Source organism: Vombatus ursinus, unplaced genomic scaffold (genome assembly GCF_900497805.2).
Source record: "Vombatus ursinus unplaced genomic scaffold, bare-nosed wombat genome assembly UNPS02014810.1, whole genome shotgun sequence".
Classification (NCBI taxonomy): domain Eukaryota; kingdom Metazoa; phylum Chordata; class Mammalia; order Diprotodontia; family Vombatidae; genus Vombatus; species Vombatus ursinus.
The window spans coordinates 8,451,548-8,474,062 of record NW_020954588.1 but is presented as its reverse complement, the minus strand read 5'-3'; the positions used below and the strand labels follow the sequence as shown (position 1 = coordinate 8,474,062).

Below are 22,515 nucleotides of genomic sequence, written 5' to 3'. Positions count from 1 at the left end.
TAATATCCTCTTTCCCATATGTGGATTTTACTCTGAAACACTTCCACCCAAACAGGGGAAGGGGACTATAGCAGATATATTGGTATTTTCAGTCATGTAGCATACAAGTCACTTAGACTTGTAATGAATATCTGTTTAATTGGATGGAATGGAGTGGTATTGGATGGGCTTCTTTAACTCAGTTAATTGTGATGGGAAAGCCTTAAAAAAATCCAAAGGCATGACTCATACTTTGTATCTGTCTAGCGCAGTGCTCTGCACAATTTAAGTATATGATAAAGGTCTGTTGAATGAATGTATGAATAAATAAATGAACGAATTATTTTCTATGTGTCCATCACTTTACCCTCCCACTTAAGAAAGGCCTTAGGGAAATTATAAATATAGAAAGGAAGGAGATATGAAGAAAGGAAATCGAGGGCAGGTCGGTAAGAATCACTGTAAACAAAATTACTGTTACTCTTATTTGGGAATTCTGACAATGTGCAAATTTTTCACAGATACTCGCTGATATGGATATCAACGTTTTCTCCTTGGTGTTTTCATTGAAGAAGTCAGCATAGTGTTAATTCATTCATTGCAGAGAAAATGTGTTATTTCTCCTAGGTAATTTCCTCTAATGAGTATTTATTGGAAAAATGGAAGGACACTCATGATACCACTACTTTTTAAGCATTAGTATGATTAAATCCACTGTGGAAGGTCCTTCTGGTGAATACTTATTTGCACCTCTTTCAGGGGAGGTGGGGGGAAACAACACACACACCTCAGACAAAAATAATGTCTTCTGGCTCTGTGGAGTGGCAACCAGCCTTTGCAGGTGTTCCAGGATTCTCTGGGCTCCATTTGCCAATCTTAGATCCCTGACAGAAAGCTTACCCTGAAATAAACAAGACTGATGAATGAGAGATTGGTAATGGTTCCTCATAGCTCTGAAGAGACTCTTAGCACAGATATTCTGAAAGGAAACCTCACACTGATGCACGATCATTATAAGACAAAATAAGACCTTACCCTTTTTATTCTAAATTGCACGTAGACACGTTCTATGTTTTGTTTGGTGGACATCTGTGTTTTGTTGGTTTGTACTGGCATGGAGCTCTGGGCCTCTGCACGAGTTCCAGGGTTGTAGTTTTGGCAAACACATCCACCAGGACCAGGTCCTGAGCTCTATTCCCTCCATCCCTCAGGGAAAGAGGTGGGGGTTATGGCAGCAGGCTGTGAGCTTCAGATGGCCCTTACAGGATTTTGAGTGGCATCTCCTAACTGGCCTTCTATGTGCCAGAAAGAGGTATCACGAGAGGCTGGAAGTCAAGACACCTGACTCCCCACCCACAGACATGAAGGAGATTGAGAGAAGAAGAGAGCAGAAGCAGGGAATAGGTCTGAATCCATCCGACTACCCAGGAGTACTTGGAGGGAGAGTCTGAAATCAGGCTTGGCATATTTCCTCCTACTCCAGCCAAGTGATTTGCATGGTCCTTCTGTCTGTGTGTCTGTCTGATTGTCTCTCTGTCTCTTCCACTCTCTCCATCTCATCTCATGGTCTTCCTCTGTCCCTTTAAGACTAGAGGCCGGCACCATCTTCTCCATGGAACCTTTCCTGATCCCGATGGCTAATTCCTCCCTCCCAAACTACCTTGCTTATATTTGTAACTACTAACTTCATTTATGATGTATATTTTTTTATATTCTTGCTGTTTCCTCCATTAGAATATAAGATCCTCGAGCGCAGGGATTGTTTCGTTTTTTGGGATTGTATCCCCTGCAACTGGCACAGGGTCTGGCAAATAGGAGGGACTTAATAAACAACTTGTTGATTGATTGATTCCTTCAAGGCTCAGCTCATGTGCTCCCGCCTATGGGAATACTTTCCTATGCCCTCAGGTGTTGGTTTTCTCTCCCTCTTCCTTCAATTATCATATCTATATCTATATATGTATGTATATATACATATATATGCATGTGCATATGTGTACACCCAAGGATGTGTACATATATTACATATACATTGTGTACACATGTGTGTCTATGTGCATGTGCGTATATCTAGTGATATGTTTATCTACTCCAACAGAATATAAGTTCTTTGAGGGAAGAATTGTCTCCTTTTCCATTTGTATCACGAGTACCTGACACAAAGTAGAAGCTTAATAAAACAATTAAATGAACATGTCACATGCAAATTCACACACACACATACACACACACAGAGTGCAATATAAGTTTTGTAAAGGCAGGGACTATTTTAATTATTGTTTTTTCATTCCTAGCATCTAGTATAGTACTTGGTACATAGTAGGCATACAATAAATGCTGGTTAGATTAGATTAGATAGAATTGGATTGAATTGTGTGTGTGTGTGTGTGCAAGAGAAAGAGAGAGAGAGAAACAGAAAGGGGAGAGGGGAGGACAGAGAGGAAGGGGAAGAGAGAGAAAGGGAGAGAGAAAGGGGAAAAGAGAAGAGAGGGAGAGAGAGAAGATAGGAGAGAGACAAAGAAAGAGAAAGGGGGGAGAGAGAGAGAAAGGGGAAGAGAGAGGGAAGAGAGAGAGAGAGAGAGAGAGAGAGAGAGAGAGAATGAGTTAGTCATTTTTAATCTGGATTGTTTGTTTTAAGCTCACTTGGTGAAAACCTAATTTGATTTGGCCAATCTTGTGAGTGAGATGAGGGGGGATGAGCAAAAGAAGACTGTTATGTGACCAATATTTTCGTAAATTCCCTGGTCCTGGGAAGTTACAGAAATGTAACCATAACTCACGAATATATTAGCTAACATGAATTCTTCACAACAAATGGGTGCTGAAATTTATTTTAGCAGTCAAATAACTTATGCATCAGGAATGGAAAACTTCCAGAAGTAACAACACTGCAGGAGTGTTTACTGGCTGGAGCAACTTAGCAAATTCATAGAAAATAACATTCTCGTGAAATTATAAGCAAAAGGATTTCAAGACTATCTGGACACAGTGTTTATTCTGCTTAATGAAACCCAGGTCTTTGTAACTCTAACTACATTTGTTTTCTATATATTAGCTCAGCTTACTTAATGATAGCTATTCATCTTCCCCAAATGTGTTTTTATTGTGTGCTTGTTTTATAGGTTGTGCTTTTGGAATGCTTAATTTTGGAGAACACAAAATAAAGTTTAAAACTAGGAGGGGTAAACTCAACCATTCCCTGAAGGTTAAGGGAACAGCCCCGGGCAACACTGACACAGTCTACTACCCATAATGCAAGCCATCTAAGATCCTTTCCAACTTTAAGATTCTATACACAGAGCTCTGGGGCTTGCCAATGAGGACAGAGATCAAGCATTCAACTTGGATGATACCACAGTATCACACCCCCCCCCCCAGCTTTCCAGACCAGTAATGAAGGAACCATACAACCAAGGTCATGGTGCCATTGGGCACAAGGGAATTTACCTTTCTGGCTTCTTTTTCTCATCTTCTATCGGTCAATGATATTTCCTATATGGAGAAGTGGGAGACAGGGATACAATCCCATCAATAATAATAATAGTAACTAGCTCTTACATTAGTACTTAGATAGTTCTTTAAGGTTTGCAAAGCACTTTAGACATATTTTATTATCACAGTAGCTCTGACAGGTAGGGGTTATTATCACTGTTATCAAATGAGATAATACCTATGAGGTACATAGCAGAGTGCCTAGCACATAATGAACACTCAATAAATGCATATTTCCTTCCCTCCTTACCCTCTATTTTACAGATGAGGAACTGAGAGAGATTGACCAGTAGTACTAGCCAAAGCAAACTCTATCAGGCCAGCAAGACTGAATACAGCCCCAGAAACTGACTCTGTTCTGAAGACCAGTCTAGTTAAGGTTAAAGAGATACTGTCATGTAGCTAATAGAGCGCTGGAATTGGATTGGAAGGCCTATGTCTGAATCTCACTTCAGATATTTACTCCCTGTCATCTCTAGACTACAGCCTAAACTTCCTGTGTTGTTGTTGTTCAGGTTTTCAGTCATTTCCAATTCTTAATGATCCCATTTGGGGTTTTCTTGACAAAGTTACTGGAATGGTTTGCCATTTTCTTCTCCAGCCCATTTTACAGATGAAGAAACTGAGGCAAACAGGGTTACGTGACTTGCCCAAGGTCACACAACTTGTAAGTGTCTGAGGCCAGATTTGAACTCACGAAGTTGAGTCTTCCTGATCCCAAGCCCAGTGCTCTATCCACTGCACCACCTAGCTGCCCACACTTCCTCTACTATGCCCCAATTCTTCATCCAGAAGTTCACACTAGCCTTTGTCTCATTCCTTTCCAGGCTGTACTCCACACTTTCTCTATCAGGCCAGGAAACCTTTGTTTCTCTCCTCTTCAGCTCCCTTCTATGAGTTTTCTTTCATTTGAATGTAAGCTCCTTGAGGGTAGGAACTGTCCTTTCTCCTTGTATTGGTATTCCCAAGCCCAGTGCACGATGCATAGTCAGCACTTAATAAATGCTTGCTAATTAGACTGTATGACCCTGGAAGACAACAACAATAGCTAGCACTTATATAGGGCTTTAAGGTTTGTAAAGTGATTTAGAAATATTATTTCATTTCATCCTCACAATAGCTCTTAGGAGGTAGGTACTATTATTTTCCCCATTTTATAGCTGAAGAAACTGAGGCAAACAGAGATTAAGTGATTTGTCTATGGTCACACAGTTAGTAAAAGTATCTGAAGTCCCATTTGAACCCAGGTCTTCCGGACTCCAGGTTCAATACTCTATCCACAAAGCTACCTCGCTACCAATCATTTGTCTGCTCCGGGCCTCAATTTCTTCCTCTATAAAAGAAAAGAGCATACCTCTAAGAAGCTCATAAACAGTAGATTGGCCACAAAGAAGAAAACAAAAGGGCCACAGCCCTATCTGGCCTCCTGTCCTTAGGGAGTGTTGGTGACTGGTGGAAAAAGCTAAGAGAATGCCGGGAATCTCAGCTTTTAGATCATTTATAGAAACATTCACGAAGCTATCTTCCTCTCAATGAGTAATCCCTGTCCAATGAGCATCACATGCAGATACTACTGCAGGAATTGAATACTATCAACGTTGATAGTCTCACTGTACACAAAACCAGAAGACAGAAGGAAGCCTCCGTTAAAAGGAAGGGCGTCTCTTGGGCTTCTCTTGAAGACATAAATAAGGGAGGTAGTTGGCAGACTAGTGTGGCTGTGCATGCAAAGGTAACAAGAGACATTATTTCACAGAACATTTGGTTACCTCATATTACGTGTTCATGATAAGCTTTTCCAGTAAGACCACCAGGAAAGCCATTGCAGCTTATGTACCAACATCTGTTACAGAGGACGAAGGAAGAGAAATTCTACAAAGAACTCAGTCAATAAGACCCTCCAAATTAAATCAATATATACTTTGACACTTGGGGCTATCAATGCAAAAGTGTGCATAGGTGAGGATGACATGATGTAGATAGATATGGAAAGATGATAGATATATAGATAGAAAGAGATAGATATATATGTGTGTTTGTGTTATAGATAATATGTATATTAATGGTTTAAAATACATGCTTATTAATATGTGTATATATTTTTATATAGTATATATATATATTAGTAAGCCACTTGTCCAGGGTCCCGTAGCCAGTGTGTGTCCAGGTCAGGACTTCCTAACTCTACAGCCAGCTCTGTGTCCACTACACCAGGCAGCCTGGGCTAGTGAGCCCAGCCAATCTATAGTGGACCCAGTTGGCATAGTTTTATAGCTTCTTCATTGGAAGGAGGGGTGGAGAAGATGCAGGATAAGGATGACCTGAGGATAGAACTAGGAGGGAAAGAATAAAAAGCCAGAAAAAGGGGTTGAAAGGTGGAGTACAATGTCACATTGACAATAGTTTGGAAGAAGGAAATTAAATATAAGTATGCATGGAATGGCTTTACATAGACAGACAGACAGATAGATAGATAAATAGATAGATAGATAGATAGATAGATAGATAGATAGATAGATAGATAAATAGATAGATAGATATACATATTTGTGTCTGATGGTAGCCACTTCTGGGGTGGGGGGGAAGAGAAGAAAAAGGTAAAAAAGAAAGTTACATGATAACTATTATAAATTTAAAGGGAATAGTAAGTTGTGCATAATAGATTTGCAGTTTCATGTGCAATTATCTTTTTTTTTCCTTATTCTACTATGCTATGGCAATGCTTGTTTTATTTCTTAAGTTCAGAATAAAATATTTTTTCTTTTAAAAAGAAGGAAATTATAGTCAAAACAGTGTTGATTAACTGGGATAACAGGAAAGGATGGAGAGAGGGACTTAGAGGTCATAGTGAGGGCAAAGAACAGATTTAAGAGGAATGAGATAGAGTCAGGAAAGAAAAGTCTAGGATATTTTAATCAGAGGAATTTCAAAGTTCAAGGTTGTGAAGGTAGAAAACTTTGGAGGTAATAGTGAGATTTAATGTGTGATCAAGTCTATGGGTGGGGATAGAAGACATGACTGTTGAGATAGCAGAGAAGTCAGAATATTCAAAGGGACATCAATGTAAATAATGAAGTCATCAGCAATGAGGGCAGGGGATGGGGAAGAGAAGAAGACTGATCATAGACTGAGAAACAAGTTAAGAATACTTGGAAGTTAGAAGTTAACAGAACCAAGTTAATAGTATCTGGAAACCAGGAATATATTTCAAAGAAAGCCAGGTTGCTAAGTCATGGTGACAGAAGGAGTGGTGGGTGAATGTGTGGTGGGTGAAAGATGAAATGACTGAGGAAGCAAACATTCGAGTTTCTGAGCATATCGATTTATTAATCAATGCATGCCAATTGCCCAAAAAATTGGGACCAGACCCTTTTCTCAGCTTAGTACTGGGAGACACACAGGAAGAGACAGACTTTTATACATTAAAAACAATCCCATCAGACCAATTAATTAAAAGGGAGCAATTAATCAGGATACAACATTTGGCAATCTGATTTCTAATTGGAGGAAAGATTAGCGACTTTCTAAGTTGGGAGGGGGAAAGTGAACAGGTGCAATCCCCTGAAATCAGAAAAAAAAGTGTCCCACTCCCCCTAAGTATCTATGAACAATCAAAGAAACATGGAAACAGTAATAGATTAATCATACGGGGCCAGTTTTCAGATAAGACCTATGGATTACTTGAAATATGTAACTGTGAGAAAACTCTTTGCATCAGTCTTTGGATCTGACTGGGGAAGGGTCTCCAAACAGCAGGTAAAGGTAGTCCAATTTCCCAGCAGCTTCCCAATTCCCATGCAGGATTAGGTTCAAATAATACAATAAGATTTTCTTCCAATTGCCACAATTGAATAAAGATTTCTCATAAGAAAGAAGTTGGACTAGACACATAATTGAATAGAAAGGGAACTGAGCTAGCTCCAGAATTGACTCCCAAGACTGAGTCAGTGTGGTTCACTCAGTTCCTGCAATTAACCACTTACTGTCCTAATCCCCTCAATTCCCTCAAGGGACAAAAGGGATGGAGCAAGGACAATGTTTCTTTGTCCTCTTGTCCCAATCTGTGCATTTAAGGGAAAGGGGTGTGTGTGTGTGTGTGTGTGTGTGTGTGTGTGTGTGTGTGTGTGTGTGTGTGTGCGCGCGCGCGCGCGCGCGTGCATGGCACAAGTGGAAGTGGGGGAAGTTAATTCATGGAGCAACCAGAACTAAAGAGGATGGCAAGGCATGAGGTATACGTTCAAAAGAAGGTCATCAGTGTGATATACAGAAAGAAAGAGTCTGAGCAGGAGTGATCTCAGATGGAGAGGAATTTGTTTAGGACGGAGCAAGAATCCCAAAGGATAGAGAAATGGCAAAGGAGGAATATGACTCCATCTGGAAAGTCTGAGTTGGCTTTCTGGGTGAGGTAGCAAGGTAAAGGGATTTTTACTTGATTGAGCTCTAACTCTGAAACATGAGAAAGGTAGGAAAAGGTAGCAAAAGGTAGAAATTTCTACCCAAAGAGTAAGGGAGGTATCAAGTAGACAGAGAGTGATAGATTAAATTGGCCTTAGACTTCTAATTTGCATTGTCTGTAAAGGAGCATCTAGGCCTGTGGAGACATCTCATTTGGCTGGGGTGGTTCATGAAGAGTCAGGTAGACAAAAGAATTGCTGGCAGTGGTGCCCAGGAAGAATGAAGGATTCTCAGAATAAGTACCAAGTTCAATTTCCCAGCAAACAAGACCCTCTGTGCCTTTTCACTGACTATGTGCATACCAGGAATGCTCTCTCTCCTCACCTCCATCTCTTAGCTTCCCAGGCTTCCTTTGAGACTCAGCTGAAAGTCTAGCTTCTGTGAGAAGCCTTTTTGGTTTCTTCCCACAACTGTCGCCACTCCCTACCATTGACTTCCCTCTGAGAGTGCCTCCTCTTTACACTGGACTACCTTTGCTTTCAATTTTTTAACATGTTTATTTAAAGTATTGAGTTCCAAATTCTCTTTCCTTCCCCTCTCCGCTCCCTGAGATAGTGAGCAATTAGATATAGGTTATACATGTACAATTATATAAAACATTTCCATATTAGTCATTTTATACATGAAGACTCTAATAAAAGAAAAAAAGAAAGAGTGAAAATAGCATGCTTCAATCTGTACTCAAAAAATATCAGTTCTTTCTCTGGAGGCAGATAGTATGCTTCATCATCAGTCCTTTGGAATTGTCTTGGATCATTGTATTGCTGAGAATAGCTAAGTCATTCATAGTTCTTCATCAAACAATATTGCTGTAACTGTGTACAACATTCTCCTAGTTCTGTTTACTTCACTATGCATCAGTTCATGTAAGTCTTTCCAGATTTTTCTGAAAAAATCATCCTGCTTATCAGTTCTTATAGCATGACAATATTCCATTACAATCATATACCACAACTTGTTTAGCCATTCCCCAATTGATGGGCATCCTTTTGATTTCCAATTCTTAGCCACCACAAAAAAAAAGCTGCTGTATTTTTGTACAAGTAAGTCGATTTCCCCTTTTTTGGATGTCTTTGGGATATAGACCTAGCAGCGGCATTGCTGGATTAAAGGGTATGCACAGTTTTATAAACCTTTGGGCATATACACTGGACTATCTAGTACACATATAATTGTTTGTATATTGTCTGCTTTGTTAGAGTGGATGCCCCTGAAGAGCAGGGACTGTGTCTTTGCTTTAGCCCAGTGCCTGGCATAAGTACTTAAAAAATACTTGTTGAGTGACTGACATTCATGGAACTGAAACTTGTGTAGGAGAGCTATCTATGGATGTTCAAACTATGGAATAATGTGTAAAATATCTCAGAAGCTGCAAGATTTGTCAGAAAAAAAATGCCCACCTGCAGGGTGGGGAACCTCGCTTTCCCAAAGATTTTAAGCCTGAAGAAAGTGGTGACAGTAAAATGACTTGTTTAATTTTTCATAGAATTTTCTTTTTTGTGTTCAATTTTTATTTTGCTTTTAGTGGGTAGTTCAACAGCCTAGACAAAATGAATTGCAATGTAGTTGTTGAAGAAAGTTATAAAACATAAAATAAAAAGACACTAATAGAAGCTCTCAAAAGGGAGAACCAGAAAACAAAGGTTCCCTGCTTCTCAGATGCATTTCATCACATTTAGTGTTTCAGAGGCAGGCATCATGGCATGGTAGAGGGAGCTTCCACACTGGAGGTACTCCACACCCAGAAAATCCCAAGTGATTTCATTTGATCGGGAAGCTCCTGGTGAGGAAATTCTCCTTATCGGTGCAGATCAGCAACCATTCTGGAGCTTAGTTATCTAGAGGAGAGTTTGAGTGACTGCCCAGAGTCATGTAGCCAGTATGTCAAGAACAGGATTTGAACACCCAGGCCTGCTTTCCTCCTCTGTTGCCATTGGGGGAGGAGAAGAGGAGAGAGAGAGAGAGAGAGAGAGAGAGAGAGAGAGAGAGAGAGAGAGAGAGAGAGAGAGAGAGAGAGAAGGAAGGAAGGAAGGAAGGAAGGAAGGAAGGAAGGAAGGAAGGAAGGAAGGAAGGAAGGAAGGAGGGAAGGAAGAAGTCATAGGTTTCATAAGTAAAACACATATGGATATCTTTCCATGATCTAATGAATACTGTCATATCTCACTGACTCATAATAATTAGGAGAAAAGTTGATCTGAGGTAGTAGGGAGAAAAAACATTTTAGAATTTAAATTTTTAAATTAATTTTTATTTCTTTCAATCATTAATATTTTTTCAATCCCACATCTTCCTCTCCCATGGAGTGGGGGTAGGGGACAAAATCTAGCATATTTTTTAAGGATTGTAAATCTAGCACTTTTGAAAACACAGCAGCTCAAAGTAGGTTAACAAAGTGTTGCCTTGTAGGCAACATCTTTAGGGCTTTTATTTTAACAAATATCTTTAGACATTGAATTAACATAGCAATTGTTTATATGGAAATGATTGTTTCTGAAGTTCTTGAAAACCAATTTTTCTAAGTTTTTTAATGATTCCCTCTACCACCTTATTTACACTATTAACTTGCTTTTTCTGTGAGAAAAAGGTTTTCCTAAACCAAGATAAACTTTAGCCTTAGTCTTGACAATTTTAAAGATCATAAATTATTAATTGATAGAGTCCAAGAATGAAGTGCTGATCAATGAAATATTTAACCAAAATATTTCTGTAAGAATAAAATAAAAAAAAAAAGTATGGGAAAGGGGAGAAAGAAAGGGGCTTGCTGTCCATAGAACAAAACTAAGTCTATTAGCCAGTTACCAACTATTTCTTTCCCTGAATTGACCAGTTGGGGGCGTTGTTCTTTTTTCTTTCGTTGCTGAATTGGCCGCTCAGTCAATCAACATATATCTCTTTTGTTCCTGCTATTGCAAGCCATTCAGTTCAAAGGATTGAGCTGTTCAATGTAAACTTAAAGTGTATAACTAAGCTTTTATGGTTTATTTTCTCAGCCTTCTTTTAAGAACCTATTCCTAGGAGATTTGTGTATGTGGAACAAAATTGAATGAGGCCACAGATTCTCATTAAGGGCTTCTAATGCCAAGTTATTTTGAAATCTGTTCATCCCAAGTAGCACTGTTTTGAATGTGTATAATTAGACACAGAAAGGCAAGGATGTCCTGCCGCATTACTGAGAATTATACCTTGAAAAAGAAAAAAGAAAAAAAAACCTAACAACTACCCAATTTCTAAAAAATAGCTTAAGCATCAAAACCAGGTTCATTGTTTTCTGTAAAAATGTTGGATTACTGCCTGAAATAAAAACTGAAAAAAATATAGAAAAAAGTTACCAACATGATAGGGCTCTAGAGAGAAAACTATTGAAAGCTTTTCTTACTGTAGCTATGGTGATATTGCCCATACCAGTACAATTAGGAATTTTTGTGCCTGGGACAAGGAGAAAAAAGGAGATGAGATAGATTTGGAAGGGAAACTGAGGTGGGAGGAAGGGAAGGAAATGTGCTAGGGGAGACACCCTAAGGTTTCTACATTACTCCAAGACTAGTCAATACAAGGAAAATGGGAAGAGGGGACAAAGTGGCTTGGAGTATGCTGGGAATGTGATCGCCCAAGGATGAGAATATGTGCACCAAGAGGTGCTTTCTATATTTCTCCGACAGGAGTGAAAGTCCCAGGTATCCTACCCTAGTTATGGCTATGGTGGTCTCTATGTTACTTTTTGTTTATTTAAGGGACCAAAAAGTCTAATTTTTTAATGAACAAATTGGTTTTAATTGTCTCATCCATGACTATTAATATACATTAGCTATTTCAATAAAAAGAATGAGTAAATCAAGTCAAGTTTCCAAATGGCCAAACTGAAATAAGACCTCTGCTTGAATTTGGCTTAGTATAGTACTTGGCACATCATAAGAACTTAATAAATGCTTGTTGACCTGCTCCAACACCTAGAGCAGGGCTTCTTAAACTTTTGCTACTCGAGACCCCTTTCCTCATTTTTTTGGTAGTGCTTTATCGGTATTGCATGGCCTGAGTGCATGTGCAGCGCAAAGTGCACCTGCTTTGCATTCAGAACCAGGCTGCAGTGAAGTTGTGCCATGTAGCATGGGTAAGGGCTGCCAGAAAGATCTCAGATTCATTACGAATTTGATTTTTAGTTAAATTTTGGTCATTGTGCATTCAGAAACCTTTTACTGTTGCCAAATTTTATATGAGGTCACTCCCCACGGTTTAAGAAACACTATCCTCAAACAGCTTTGATATACTTATTTAAATAATCCTAGATTTTATCAGTATGGGTCCTCCCTCCAAGGATGCCGTTTGTATGCCTTGGTACCTAGTTCCAATAAGTTGTAACTTTACAAAAGTCATCACCTAGTAACCAACTCTCTGATAAGCCTCTTCCCATGTAACAAACTGAATTGGTTCTTGGATAAAGCAACCACAGTTCCTCATTGGGTGGGCACATTCTTAAAGCCATTCCGGCCAGGTAGGACTCACTGGAGCCTATGTTTCACTGATGTAGTGTTTGAAAACTCAGTCATTTCTATATACCCCTCAATGAGGCATTGGATTAGAAAAAGTAAGGGAGTAGCCACTTAATAAACAATTGAATGGAATGGAATTCATGGCCCCTGAAAATGGCAACTGTAGATTACTTTTGCAGCAACTCAATGGGGGTGGAAACCCTGGTGTTCCTCATAATTATATGTCTATTCTCCTCTTATAAGTAGAAAATAGATGAAGATCCAAAAACCCTAAGAGGAAAATAAAACCAGAAAGTGATTTTTTAAAAAAAGTAGTGTATTTGCAGTCTGTAAATAATTCCAACCGAAAAATAAGTAACCTAGAAAAGCTGACATTTACTGGAAAGAATATTGTATGTGTAGTTAGAGGACATAGGGACAGGTCCCCGTTCTGCTACTTAATATCTGGATAAAGTTAGACAAGTTGTCTAGGTCTTTGAGTCTTAATTTCCTCATATGTGAAATGTGAAATGCAATTACCACTTCACTGGGATTATGGTGAGGATCAAATAAAATCACATATGTAAAGGATTTTATAAATGTAAGCTATTACTGGTACAGTTAGGTGGTTCAGTGGATAGAGTGCTTGGCCTGGACTCATCTTCCTGAGTTCAAATCCAGCCTCAGACACTTACTAGCTGTGTGACCCTGGGCAAGTCACTTAACCCTGTTTGCCTCAGTTTCTTCGTCTGTAAAATAAGCTGGAGAAAGAAATGACAAACTATTACAGTCATGAAATGGGGTCATGACTGAAAAATGACTGAACAACAACAAAGCTATTATTATTTGAGACAAGTAGCTAAAAGCTTAGCCTTGATATCTGTGCATTAAATATTAAAAGCTAGCAAGCTCAATTCTAAAAGACAAAAATAGCTTGTAACTAACTGAAGATGAAAAATTTCCTATTGACCTAGAAAAAAAGACATCTAGGTGGCACAGAGGCCAAAGCATGAGGCCTAGAGTAATGAATACCTGAATTCAAATCTGACCCAGACACCAGCTGTATGATCCTGGGCAAGTCACTTAACCCTGTTTGCTTCAGTTCCCTCATCTATAAAATGAGCTGGAAAAGAAAATGGCAAACCATACCAATATCTCTGCCAAGAAAACCCCAAATGGGGTCATGAAGTGTTGGCCATGATTGAAATATGACTGAACAAAAGTAAGCTCCATTTTAAAAGACAAAAATAATTTGTGACTTCCTAAAGATGAAAAGCTTTCCCATTGACCTAGAAAAAGCCATCCATACTCCTTGCCTCCACCATCTCCCTTTCAATTCACTTCTGAATGCCATGTAGTCTGCCTTCTAGCCCAACTACTCAACTGAAACTGCCTTCTCCAAGTCATAGCTATTTCCTAATTGCTAACTCCAATGGCTTTTTCTGAGTCCTCATCCTTTTTGGCTTCTCGGCAGCATTCAGTATTATTGGCCACTCCTTCCTCCTGGTTACACTCTCCTTCCTAAGGTTTGTGTGACACTGGTCTCACTTGGTTCTCCTCTTGCCTGTTTGATCAGCCTTGCTCAGTCTCCATTTGTTGGAGCATCATTTATGTTCCCCCAAGGCATTCTGTACCCTCTTCTCTTCATTCCGCATACCTCTGTACTTGCTGATCTACTCCCATGAGCTCAATTATGATCTCTATGAAGAGAGCTCCAAGAAACTAATGATATGTTGAATTTGAGGTCCCTGTTGGATATCCAGGAAATTATAATGGGCAGATAAGTTGAGATCAACCTGTGGAAGAGACCTCTGCAAAAAATGAGGAAGCAATTTATCTCCTCCCTATATCTTTACCATGTAGTTTCAAAGCAGAACTACTCATCCAGTAGGAGATATTGCATCCATCAGGGAAAAGAGACACACATACCAGACAGAAAAAGATATAGAGACTTCCACCCAAAGAAAGAAATAGCGTTGAGGAGTGTGACTCCTGGCAACAAACAAAAGAGTCCAGCTATGGAGAGGATCAGACCTTGGCAATCCAACTGAGCCACCCCCCCAGGCAGAAACGCTGTATCCAAGGGGAATTCCATGAAACATCTATGAATAGAAAAAGGACTTCCAGGCCCTACAGTACCACAAGTTATGTATTAATTTTACATGTATCCCACCCATCTGCCTCTCTCCCAGTCTATTCTAAGTTTGTCTGCTTTTCCCATGAATATGATATATATATATATATGTGTGTGTGTGTGTGTGTGTCTGTGTGCGTATGTATGTATGTGTATTATAATATATAATAATGCTCTAGCTCATTAACCCCCACCCATGTGCTTCCCACTAACAGTCAATAGATCAATTAGCTCTTAAAAGAGGCATTTACTAAAATGGGAATAATAATTGCAAAATACAGCCCCACTAAAAAAACCAAAAACCCTAGACTCCATTCTTTGAATCTAATTCTTCAAATTAATCTATTGACTGATTGTTAGCGGGAAGCACACTGGTGGGGGTTCATGAGCTAGAGTATTAGTCATTCAAATCCACAGAGTCAAAGGTATCAGGTAGCAACCATCTTCTGGGGACCCAATCCTTGAGTGTGAGTATAAGTTGAGGAAGTAATAATAGGGATGCTAAACATTTATATGTCATATCCTCCCAATGGAATGTAAACTTCTTACAGACCAGGAATACATATGTGTGTGTGTGTGTATATATATGTATATATATTTCTGTTTTGTCTTTTTGTTCCCAATGTCTTGCATGTAGCAGATATTTAATAAATGCTTGTTGGGTTGGATAAGATTGGACTGGATTATCCTGACACTGTCACCATTGGTTCTGAGGCATTTTCCTTGTATTACTTGGGCTGACAGTATTTGCTTAGGTGACATGGCCCAGGACATGAACTGTGAGCTCAGGGTAAAGGGGAAGAGAGTAAGCATTTATATAGTGCCTCCTATGTTCCAGGCACTGTAGAAATGCTTTACAAGTGTTATCTCAGGATAATTAATGATTCTTACCATTGCCAGAAAGATCATCTTGCAAAAATAATGACTCTTTGGATCAAAGATTTCCTAGAATATTGGTTTTAAATAATGTTTTGGACATGGTCTGGGTTTTGTTTGGTTCTTTGGTCACTGGTCAATGTACAGATATTAGGTATTACAGCTGCAAACACATCTTGAGTTATAAATACATTAGACTAAAAAATAAATAATACTTGGTCAGTCAAGAGGGATGTCTGCAGAAATGCTTACCTAACATGACAATTTGTATATGAAGATGAGTTTTCACAAGCTGATAGTACAAAGTCCAGAACATAAAGGGCCTCTCTCATATTGTACTTTACTGTGGCCTGTGGACAACTCAATATTATTCCTTTATTTGGCAGAGGGGAGATAATTTCCATTTTCTCCTTAAATGTTTTAGTGAATGTTCTCAGGACAGCTTTTGGGAACATTCCTCAATACAGCTTCTTATTAGCCCATTTAGCAACATAAATTCTGATATGCCTATGTGTTCTTGCCACATAAAGTGGTTAACAGATTCCTGGAATGAGTCATTGACATCTTACCAGCTAGAAATTATGAGCATTTAATGAATGTACCCTCATCAGTCATTTTAATGAGCCTCTTTCTCTTGGGTTTGAAATATATTGATCATTATCATGTTTTTTAGTGAAAACTACACTTGTCCATCCTTCGAGTTAAGTGACATCCAAGGAAAAAAATGTGGTCTGAGCTCTTGAATTAGAATCTGTGAAAATTTAGGGTCTTCAAGGGCAGGCTACTTAACCACCATGTATGCTAGGTAGCTCCAGTCCTGGCTTAGCTATTTCCTTAGCTAACTCCAAAACTGTGAAATGAAGAGTGGGCCTAGAGTCAGGAGATATCTTGGTTCAAATCCTGCCTGCAACACGTAATGGTTTTGCAACCCTAGGCAAGTCATTGGGCCTCTCTAAGCCTCGATTTCTTCATCTATAGAATGAGAATAACATGGCCAATGGGGATATTTGTTTTGCATACCTTATTATTTATAACAGATTTTGTATTTCTTCTCTTCTCAATGGATAGAGGAGAGAGTGGGGAGAGGGAAAGAATTTGGAACTGAAAATAAAATAAAATTAATAGAATGGGGATACCATTGTATCCTGTGCCTACCTAACAGGATGGCTGTGAGGCTCCTATGTGTAACAATGGGAAAGTGCCACATGAGACGTCAGTCACTTTATTCTTATTACCCTTTCTCTAGGCCCCAATTCCTACTCACTGCAATTATTTTGACTTACTAACAGGGATGACTCTTTATTGAGGGTGGTGGCATTTGCCATTGCCATATGGGATTCACCATTGCCATGTAGCATCCTTGAAGACCACAACAGTAAAAATGAAGTCACTGCGGAGCAGAGTCCAGATTAATGGTCCTGGTTTGTTGTGTTTCAGCTGTTTGAGTTCATGAACTTCTTGGCGGAGAATGTCATCTTCTGCTACATGGGCCTGGCGCTATTCACGTTCCAGAATCACATATTTAACGCTCTTTTTATACTCGGGGCATTCGTATCCTTTACTAAAAATGCTTTCAAGTGCAACCCACTGGATATTTAGTGGAAGGGGTCAATGGCTTATCAGTCTGATTCTTGGGAGGAAATAAATATTCAAGTTGTTAACTAGTGTTCATGGCCTGAGTTCAAATCTAGGGAGGAAATGTCATATCTTTTACTTAAGTGACTGAAAATACAAGAAGCTTAGGGCCGGGTTGGGGTTTAATGGTTCAAAGTAAGAGGGTTGGAAAGTTGAATTGGTCCTAAAGCAGAGATAAAAGAACTTGCAGTAACTTGTACCCTACAGAAGAGAAAGTTAAAGACTTTTCTTCATATTCCCTGAGCACAGGTCATGGGAAATTAGGCTTAATGTACAAGTAGAATCAGGTTGGGTATAAGGAAAAATGTCTTGGCCATCATTATAGTTAAGCTTCACAACTGCTCACAAAAGTTTATTTGAGTGTCCCTCATATTCAATTCATTCATTCAATATATTTATATAGGTTGTCTCTCATATTCAATTCATTCAATAAACATTTATTAAGCACTTTCTATATGTCAGACACTGTGTTAAGTGCCTGGGATACAAAAAGAGGGAAAAGACAGTCCCTGCCCTTAAGAAGTTTGCAATCTAATGGAGGAGACAGCATGCAAACAAATATATACAAAACAAGCTACACATAAAATAAATAGGAAATAATCAAAAGAAGGAAAGCCCTGTAATTAAGAGGGGTTAGGGAAGACTTCATGTAGAAGGTGGGATTTTAGGGAAGCCAGAGAGATCAATGTCAAAGGGGATGAGGGAGAGCATTCCAGGCATGGAGGATAGACAAAGAAAATGCCCAGAGCCAAGAGAGGAGATGTCTTGTTCATGGAACAGCCAGGAGACCAGTGATGTAAGGTAAGAGGGGGCTGGGTTAGGAAGAGCTTTTTATGCCAAATTGAGCATACTGTATCTGTTCCTGGAGACAATAGGAAGCCACTGGAATTTACTGAGTAGGGGGATAACATGATTGGACCTGCATTTTAGAAAAATCACTTTAGTGATTGAATGGAGTATATATTGGAGTGTAGAGAGACTTGAGCCACCAGCAGGCCATTTCAATAACCAAGGCACGAGGTAATGAGGAACTGTACCATAGTGGTGGCAATATTAGAGAGAAGGGGGGCATACTGAAGAGATGATAAAAAGGCAAAATCAACAGTTTTGGCAATAGCTTGGATATAGGAGTATTATTAAGCCCTCACTATATTCAAGATGTCATGATAAGTGCTAGTGATGGGGCAAAAAATAAAGAGTTCTGTTTTAGGAATATTGTGTTCGAGATGCCATCCAGTTCATAACGTCCAATAATATGTTGGTGATGTGGGACTCAAGAGAGAGATTAGGGCTGGATAGATATACCTGAGAGATAGCAGCACAGTGATGACGATTGAACCCATGGGAGCTGATGCGCCCACCCAATGAAATACCCAGAAGTAGGAAAGTACAGCAGACTGTGAATAATCCAATTTGTCTAGACAATGTAACTCTGCTAGTTACTACGCGTGTAACCCTGACCAGCACCCATATGGATGCATAAGAACTGCGAGATCCCTGTATTACTAGTAAAGGCTGCTAGGTGGCGCCATAGTGCAGAGAGCTCTGAGCCTGGAATCAAGAAAACCTGAGTTCAAATCCAGCCTCAGAACTTTGCTAGCTATGTGTGCTTAGGCAAGTCACTTAGCCACTGTCTGTCTCAGTGTCCTCAACTGTAAAATGGGAGTAATAATATCCATCTTGCAAGATTGCTGTGAGTATCGAATGAGATAAAATTTATAAAGTACTTAACATAGTGCCTGGCATACAGTAGGAGCTATATAAATGTTTATTTTCTCTCTATTTTTACTTAATTGTTTTGCTTTGTTACAAAAAAACTCTCATGTGAATAATCTGCAAATGTTGGTAGCGTATAAACAAAACATATCGATAAAACTTTAAGTGTAAAAATTAAAAACAAAACCATAAGAAAATTCAATCTGGTAGCATTATGAAGGATGGAGACGGGTAGAGAGTCAAAGGGGGAAGCTATTGCAGTAGTCTAGGCAGGTGGTAATGATGCAAATACATAAGAAAATGAATATGTTTGTGTGTCGGTTTTTAACTGCTAGGCCTAGAATCCAAGAGTGTCTATTAAAACAGCTTTAGTATTACAAGCACAGCCCAACCCGACCAAAACAAAAAAATTAAATGTAGCAAAGAAAAAAGAAGAGGCAAAAAAGATTGCTAGACACAGACAATATAAACCGACAGCAAATGAAATGGTAATCATGACTCGAAGTACATGGAGTCTCCCTAAAGTGCTGCTTGGGGAGGTAATGCTGTTTCCAGTCGAGCGACTCATGTTTCATATTTTATAGCAAGGCAGAAGATGTCAGTCGTCTGAGATACAAATGGGACGAGGAAATGGAGAGTGATTGAAACAGCATAGGGACAAGGCCATGTCCAAAAGCCGTCCAGCAGTCTGTGATATTCATGGAGTGGAATCAGGAACATAGCAAAATAGGAATTTTTGAAACCAGTCTCATGATTACTGCCCTATTTATCCCCAATATGTGTGTGTGATGATATATTGGCAAAAACGGGTGTCATAATTTTCCCCTCATTACCATGTTTTCCTCAACGTTCTCTTGCGTTTGCCTGACAGTTAGCAATTTTTATAGCAAGAGCCTGCAACATCTATCCCCTCTCCTTCATCTTGAATTTGGGCCGGAAACAGAAGATCCCCTGGAACTTTCAGCACATGATGATGTTTTCAGGTACGTGTGTCAGTTCCATTAACATCCGTGCCCCTGTTCCTTTCCAGCCTCTCCCAGGAGGCAAAGGGCTGGGAGCAGCAGCACCGGCTTTCTCTTCCTCACCTACGGTGCTTTAGGGCCCTACTCATTAAGTCATGCACAGCACCAGGAAGGATCCTCTCTCTGTAAAGATAAGGAAAGAGATCCCTCTGAGGAATGTCTTGTATTAACTGCATCTAGCTGTCAGCCAGTCCAGGCCAGAGAGTGGGGTTGGGGGAGCCTCACTTATAAGGTCTGTTGTGATCGTTGTCATGTCCAGGAATTTGAATTATAAGCGTGCAAGCGCAATGATGCATGGTAATCAGAATGCAGCTGGTGCCTGCCAAAAAGCAAATTACTTGCCTATAGCCCATTCTCCATGGACTCCCCCCTCCTCATCAACAGGTCCTACCGCCCCTGACAGTTGACAGGCAAGCTCTGATTGTTTCAACAAATTGCTGAAAATCTCTTTAAAGCAACAGAAAATGAACTTGGTGAGGGTAAATGATACAAGATCTACAATGCAAAACAGTTCACTTTGCTGTCTTACTCAATTCTCCTACATCCAGGGTTGTTAACCCGGGAACCATGAGCATTCCCCCCCCCCCCAATATTTTGAAAATTGTATTTCAATATAATTAGTTTGTTTTGTAATACTAAGTACTTTATATGCATTTAAAGACATTATTTCCAGATGGGCACCATAGTGTTCAACAGGTTGTCAAAGGGATCTGTAACACAAAAGGTTAAGAATTCCTTCTGCCTCAACCTTTCCATTTGCCCTGGAGCCTGTTCTATACATGCACATTTATCTCTGTGTTTGTCCCCATGCACACTGGTACCAAGCACTGGAAACACAGGATTTAGAGCTGGAAGAAGCTTTAGAGACAAGGAGCAGTGGAGAACTAGCCCTGGTCAGAAGAGCAGAATTCAAATCCTGACTGCCATGTCCTGTGTGCCCTTGGAGATGTTATTTGTCCTCTCAAAACTTATGTTTTCTCATCTGTAATAATGAATAATTGGATTAGATGACCTCTAAGGTCCACTCAGGCTCTAAATATATAATCCTCTGATATCATAGTCCAGTCACTTCATTTTATATATGGGTAAACTGAGGTACAGGAAGGTTCACTTGGTAGTAAATTGCAGAGCTGAGATTGAAAACACAGATCTCTTGATTCCAAATCCAGTTCTCTTTCCACTATCAATCAATTAAAGACCAATTATTGAGTGGCTATTATGTACCAGACACTGTGCTGAAAATATAAAGTATAGTTCCTGCCTCAAGAATCTCAACTCTCCATAGTTCCATCAGAGTGAAAAAAAAAATAACTGAATGTCCAAGAAAAAAAATTAATTAGTGGCTAAGGAAGATAATTTTCCATACATTGTCCAATCAAATGCCTCCCAACATGCCAAAAGAAGGTCATTCTTTGAATAAAAGGTCTCTCTGGTCCTCAGGCTCCACCATATGTAGACTTAGTCTCCCATTCACTGGGAGAGGTAGTTTGAAGCTGGTCCATTTAGCCCTAAGATAGCTAAATCATCATCTCAATTTGAAGAGGACATTTCTGGCGATACTAATACAATAATACTAATAATAACTTCCATTTTATTCAGCCCTTTATACTTTACAGTTTACAATTTAATAGCCACCTGTCTGTGGTTGGATAGCTTGGTTGATTGGCAATGATTCTGTACACAGCTGTGCATTTTCCAGAACACCTGGCACCTAGTGGCAGGAGGGAATTGGTAAGGGGAAAAGAAAAGAGAAAAGCAGAAGAGCTTTAGTTAAGAACCAGTCCAACATTCAAACATAGACTGCAGTGATAAGACAACTTCTGCTCTGGAACCCTAAAGATCTTGGTGCAGGTGATTGCATGAAAAAAGGTGGCTTGGAGAGTGAACCAGCTCTGAAATCTGGAAAACCTGGGTTCAGGTCACCTCTCTGACTTTTATTGGCCATGTTGGCCATGAGCAAGCTATTTAAGTTCTCAGTGCACCCAGGCAACTTCTGTTTCTTAATTTTTCTTCCTGAGCATTTATTATTTCTATTTCCCACTGCCCTCTTTTAATGTTTACATGGGTTCTTTTCCTCTTTCTTTGGTCTCTTTAGGGCTTAGGGCTATAGTTGGTCTAATGGTCAATACAATCTAGTGACTTTTGCAGCATAGTTCTAAATTGATTTTCAGAATAGCTAGACTATCACAGCTCCACCAGGAGTGCATTCATTTGCCCATTTTCCCACAGCTTCTCCAGCATTTGTTATTTTCCTTTTTCTTCATCTTTGCCACTGTGAAGAGCATAAGATCGAACCTCAGAGTGGATTTTTAATTAGCAATTCTCTAATTAGTATTGATTAGAAGCATCTTTTCCTGTGGTCATTGATAGCTTAGAATTCTTCCTTTGAAAACTGCCAGGAGGCTTTCTAAGACTGTAATTTACAGATAAGTTAGCAAGATGCATGAGCGGAAGGAATTTCTACATAGGGAGTTCCTTATACGAAGGAAATCACACTTCTGGACTAAAATGAAAATGTGTAATCATTGCCCTATCATATTTTGAGAAACATTTATAGAATCAGGAGAACAGTGCATTCTCTTTCTATATGAAGCTTCAAACATCTAAAAACAGCAATGGCTTATTTTTTAAACCAAATTTTAATTCTCAGACAGTTATCTTTGTGTGTTTGAGGCGGAGCTTAAGGCTTTTTAAATTAATGTTAGAATATGAAGTTTTGGTTCTCTGGGTTAACTGAAAT

At 39.4% G+C, this 22,515-nt stretch overlaps 1 protein-coding gene across 2 annotated transcripts in view; it reads left to right on the top strand.

The window, feature by feature from the left end:
* The window catches only part of SLC9A9 (solute carrier family 9 member A9), a 736,009-nt gene that overhangs the window by 437,175 nt on the left and 276,319 nt on the right, over positions 1-22,515 (top strand). For both annotated transcript variants that reach the window (XM_027875882.1, XM_027875883.1), the window contains exons 10-11: positions 16,840-16,953; positions 19,625-19,736. In XM_027875882.1, the coding sequence (XP_027731683.1) occupies positions 16,840-16,953; positions 19,625-19,736 (226 nt within the window). The remainder of the gene's footprint in view (positions 1-16,839; positions 16,954-19,624; positions 19,737-22,515) is intronic.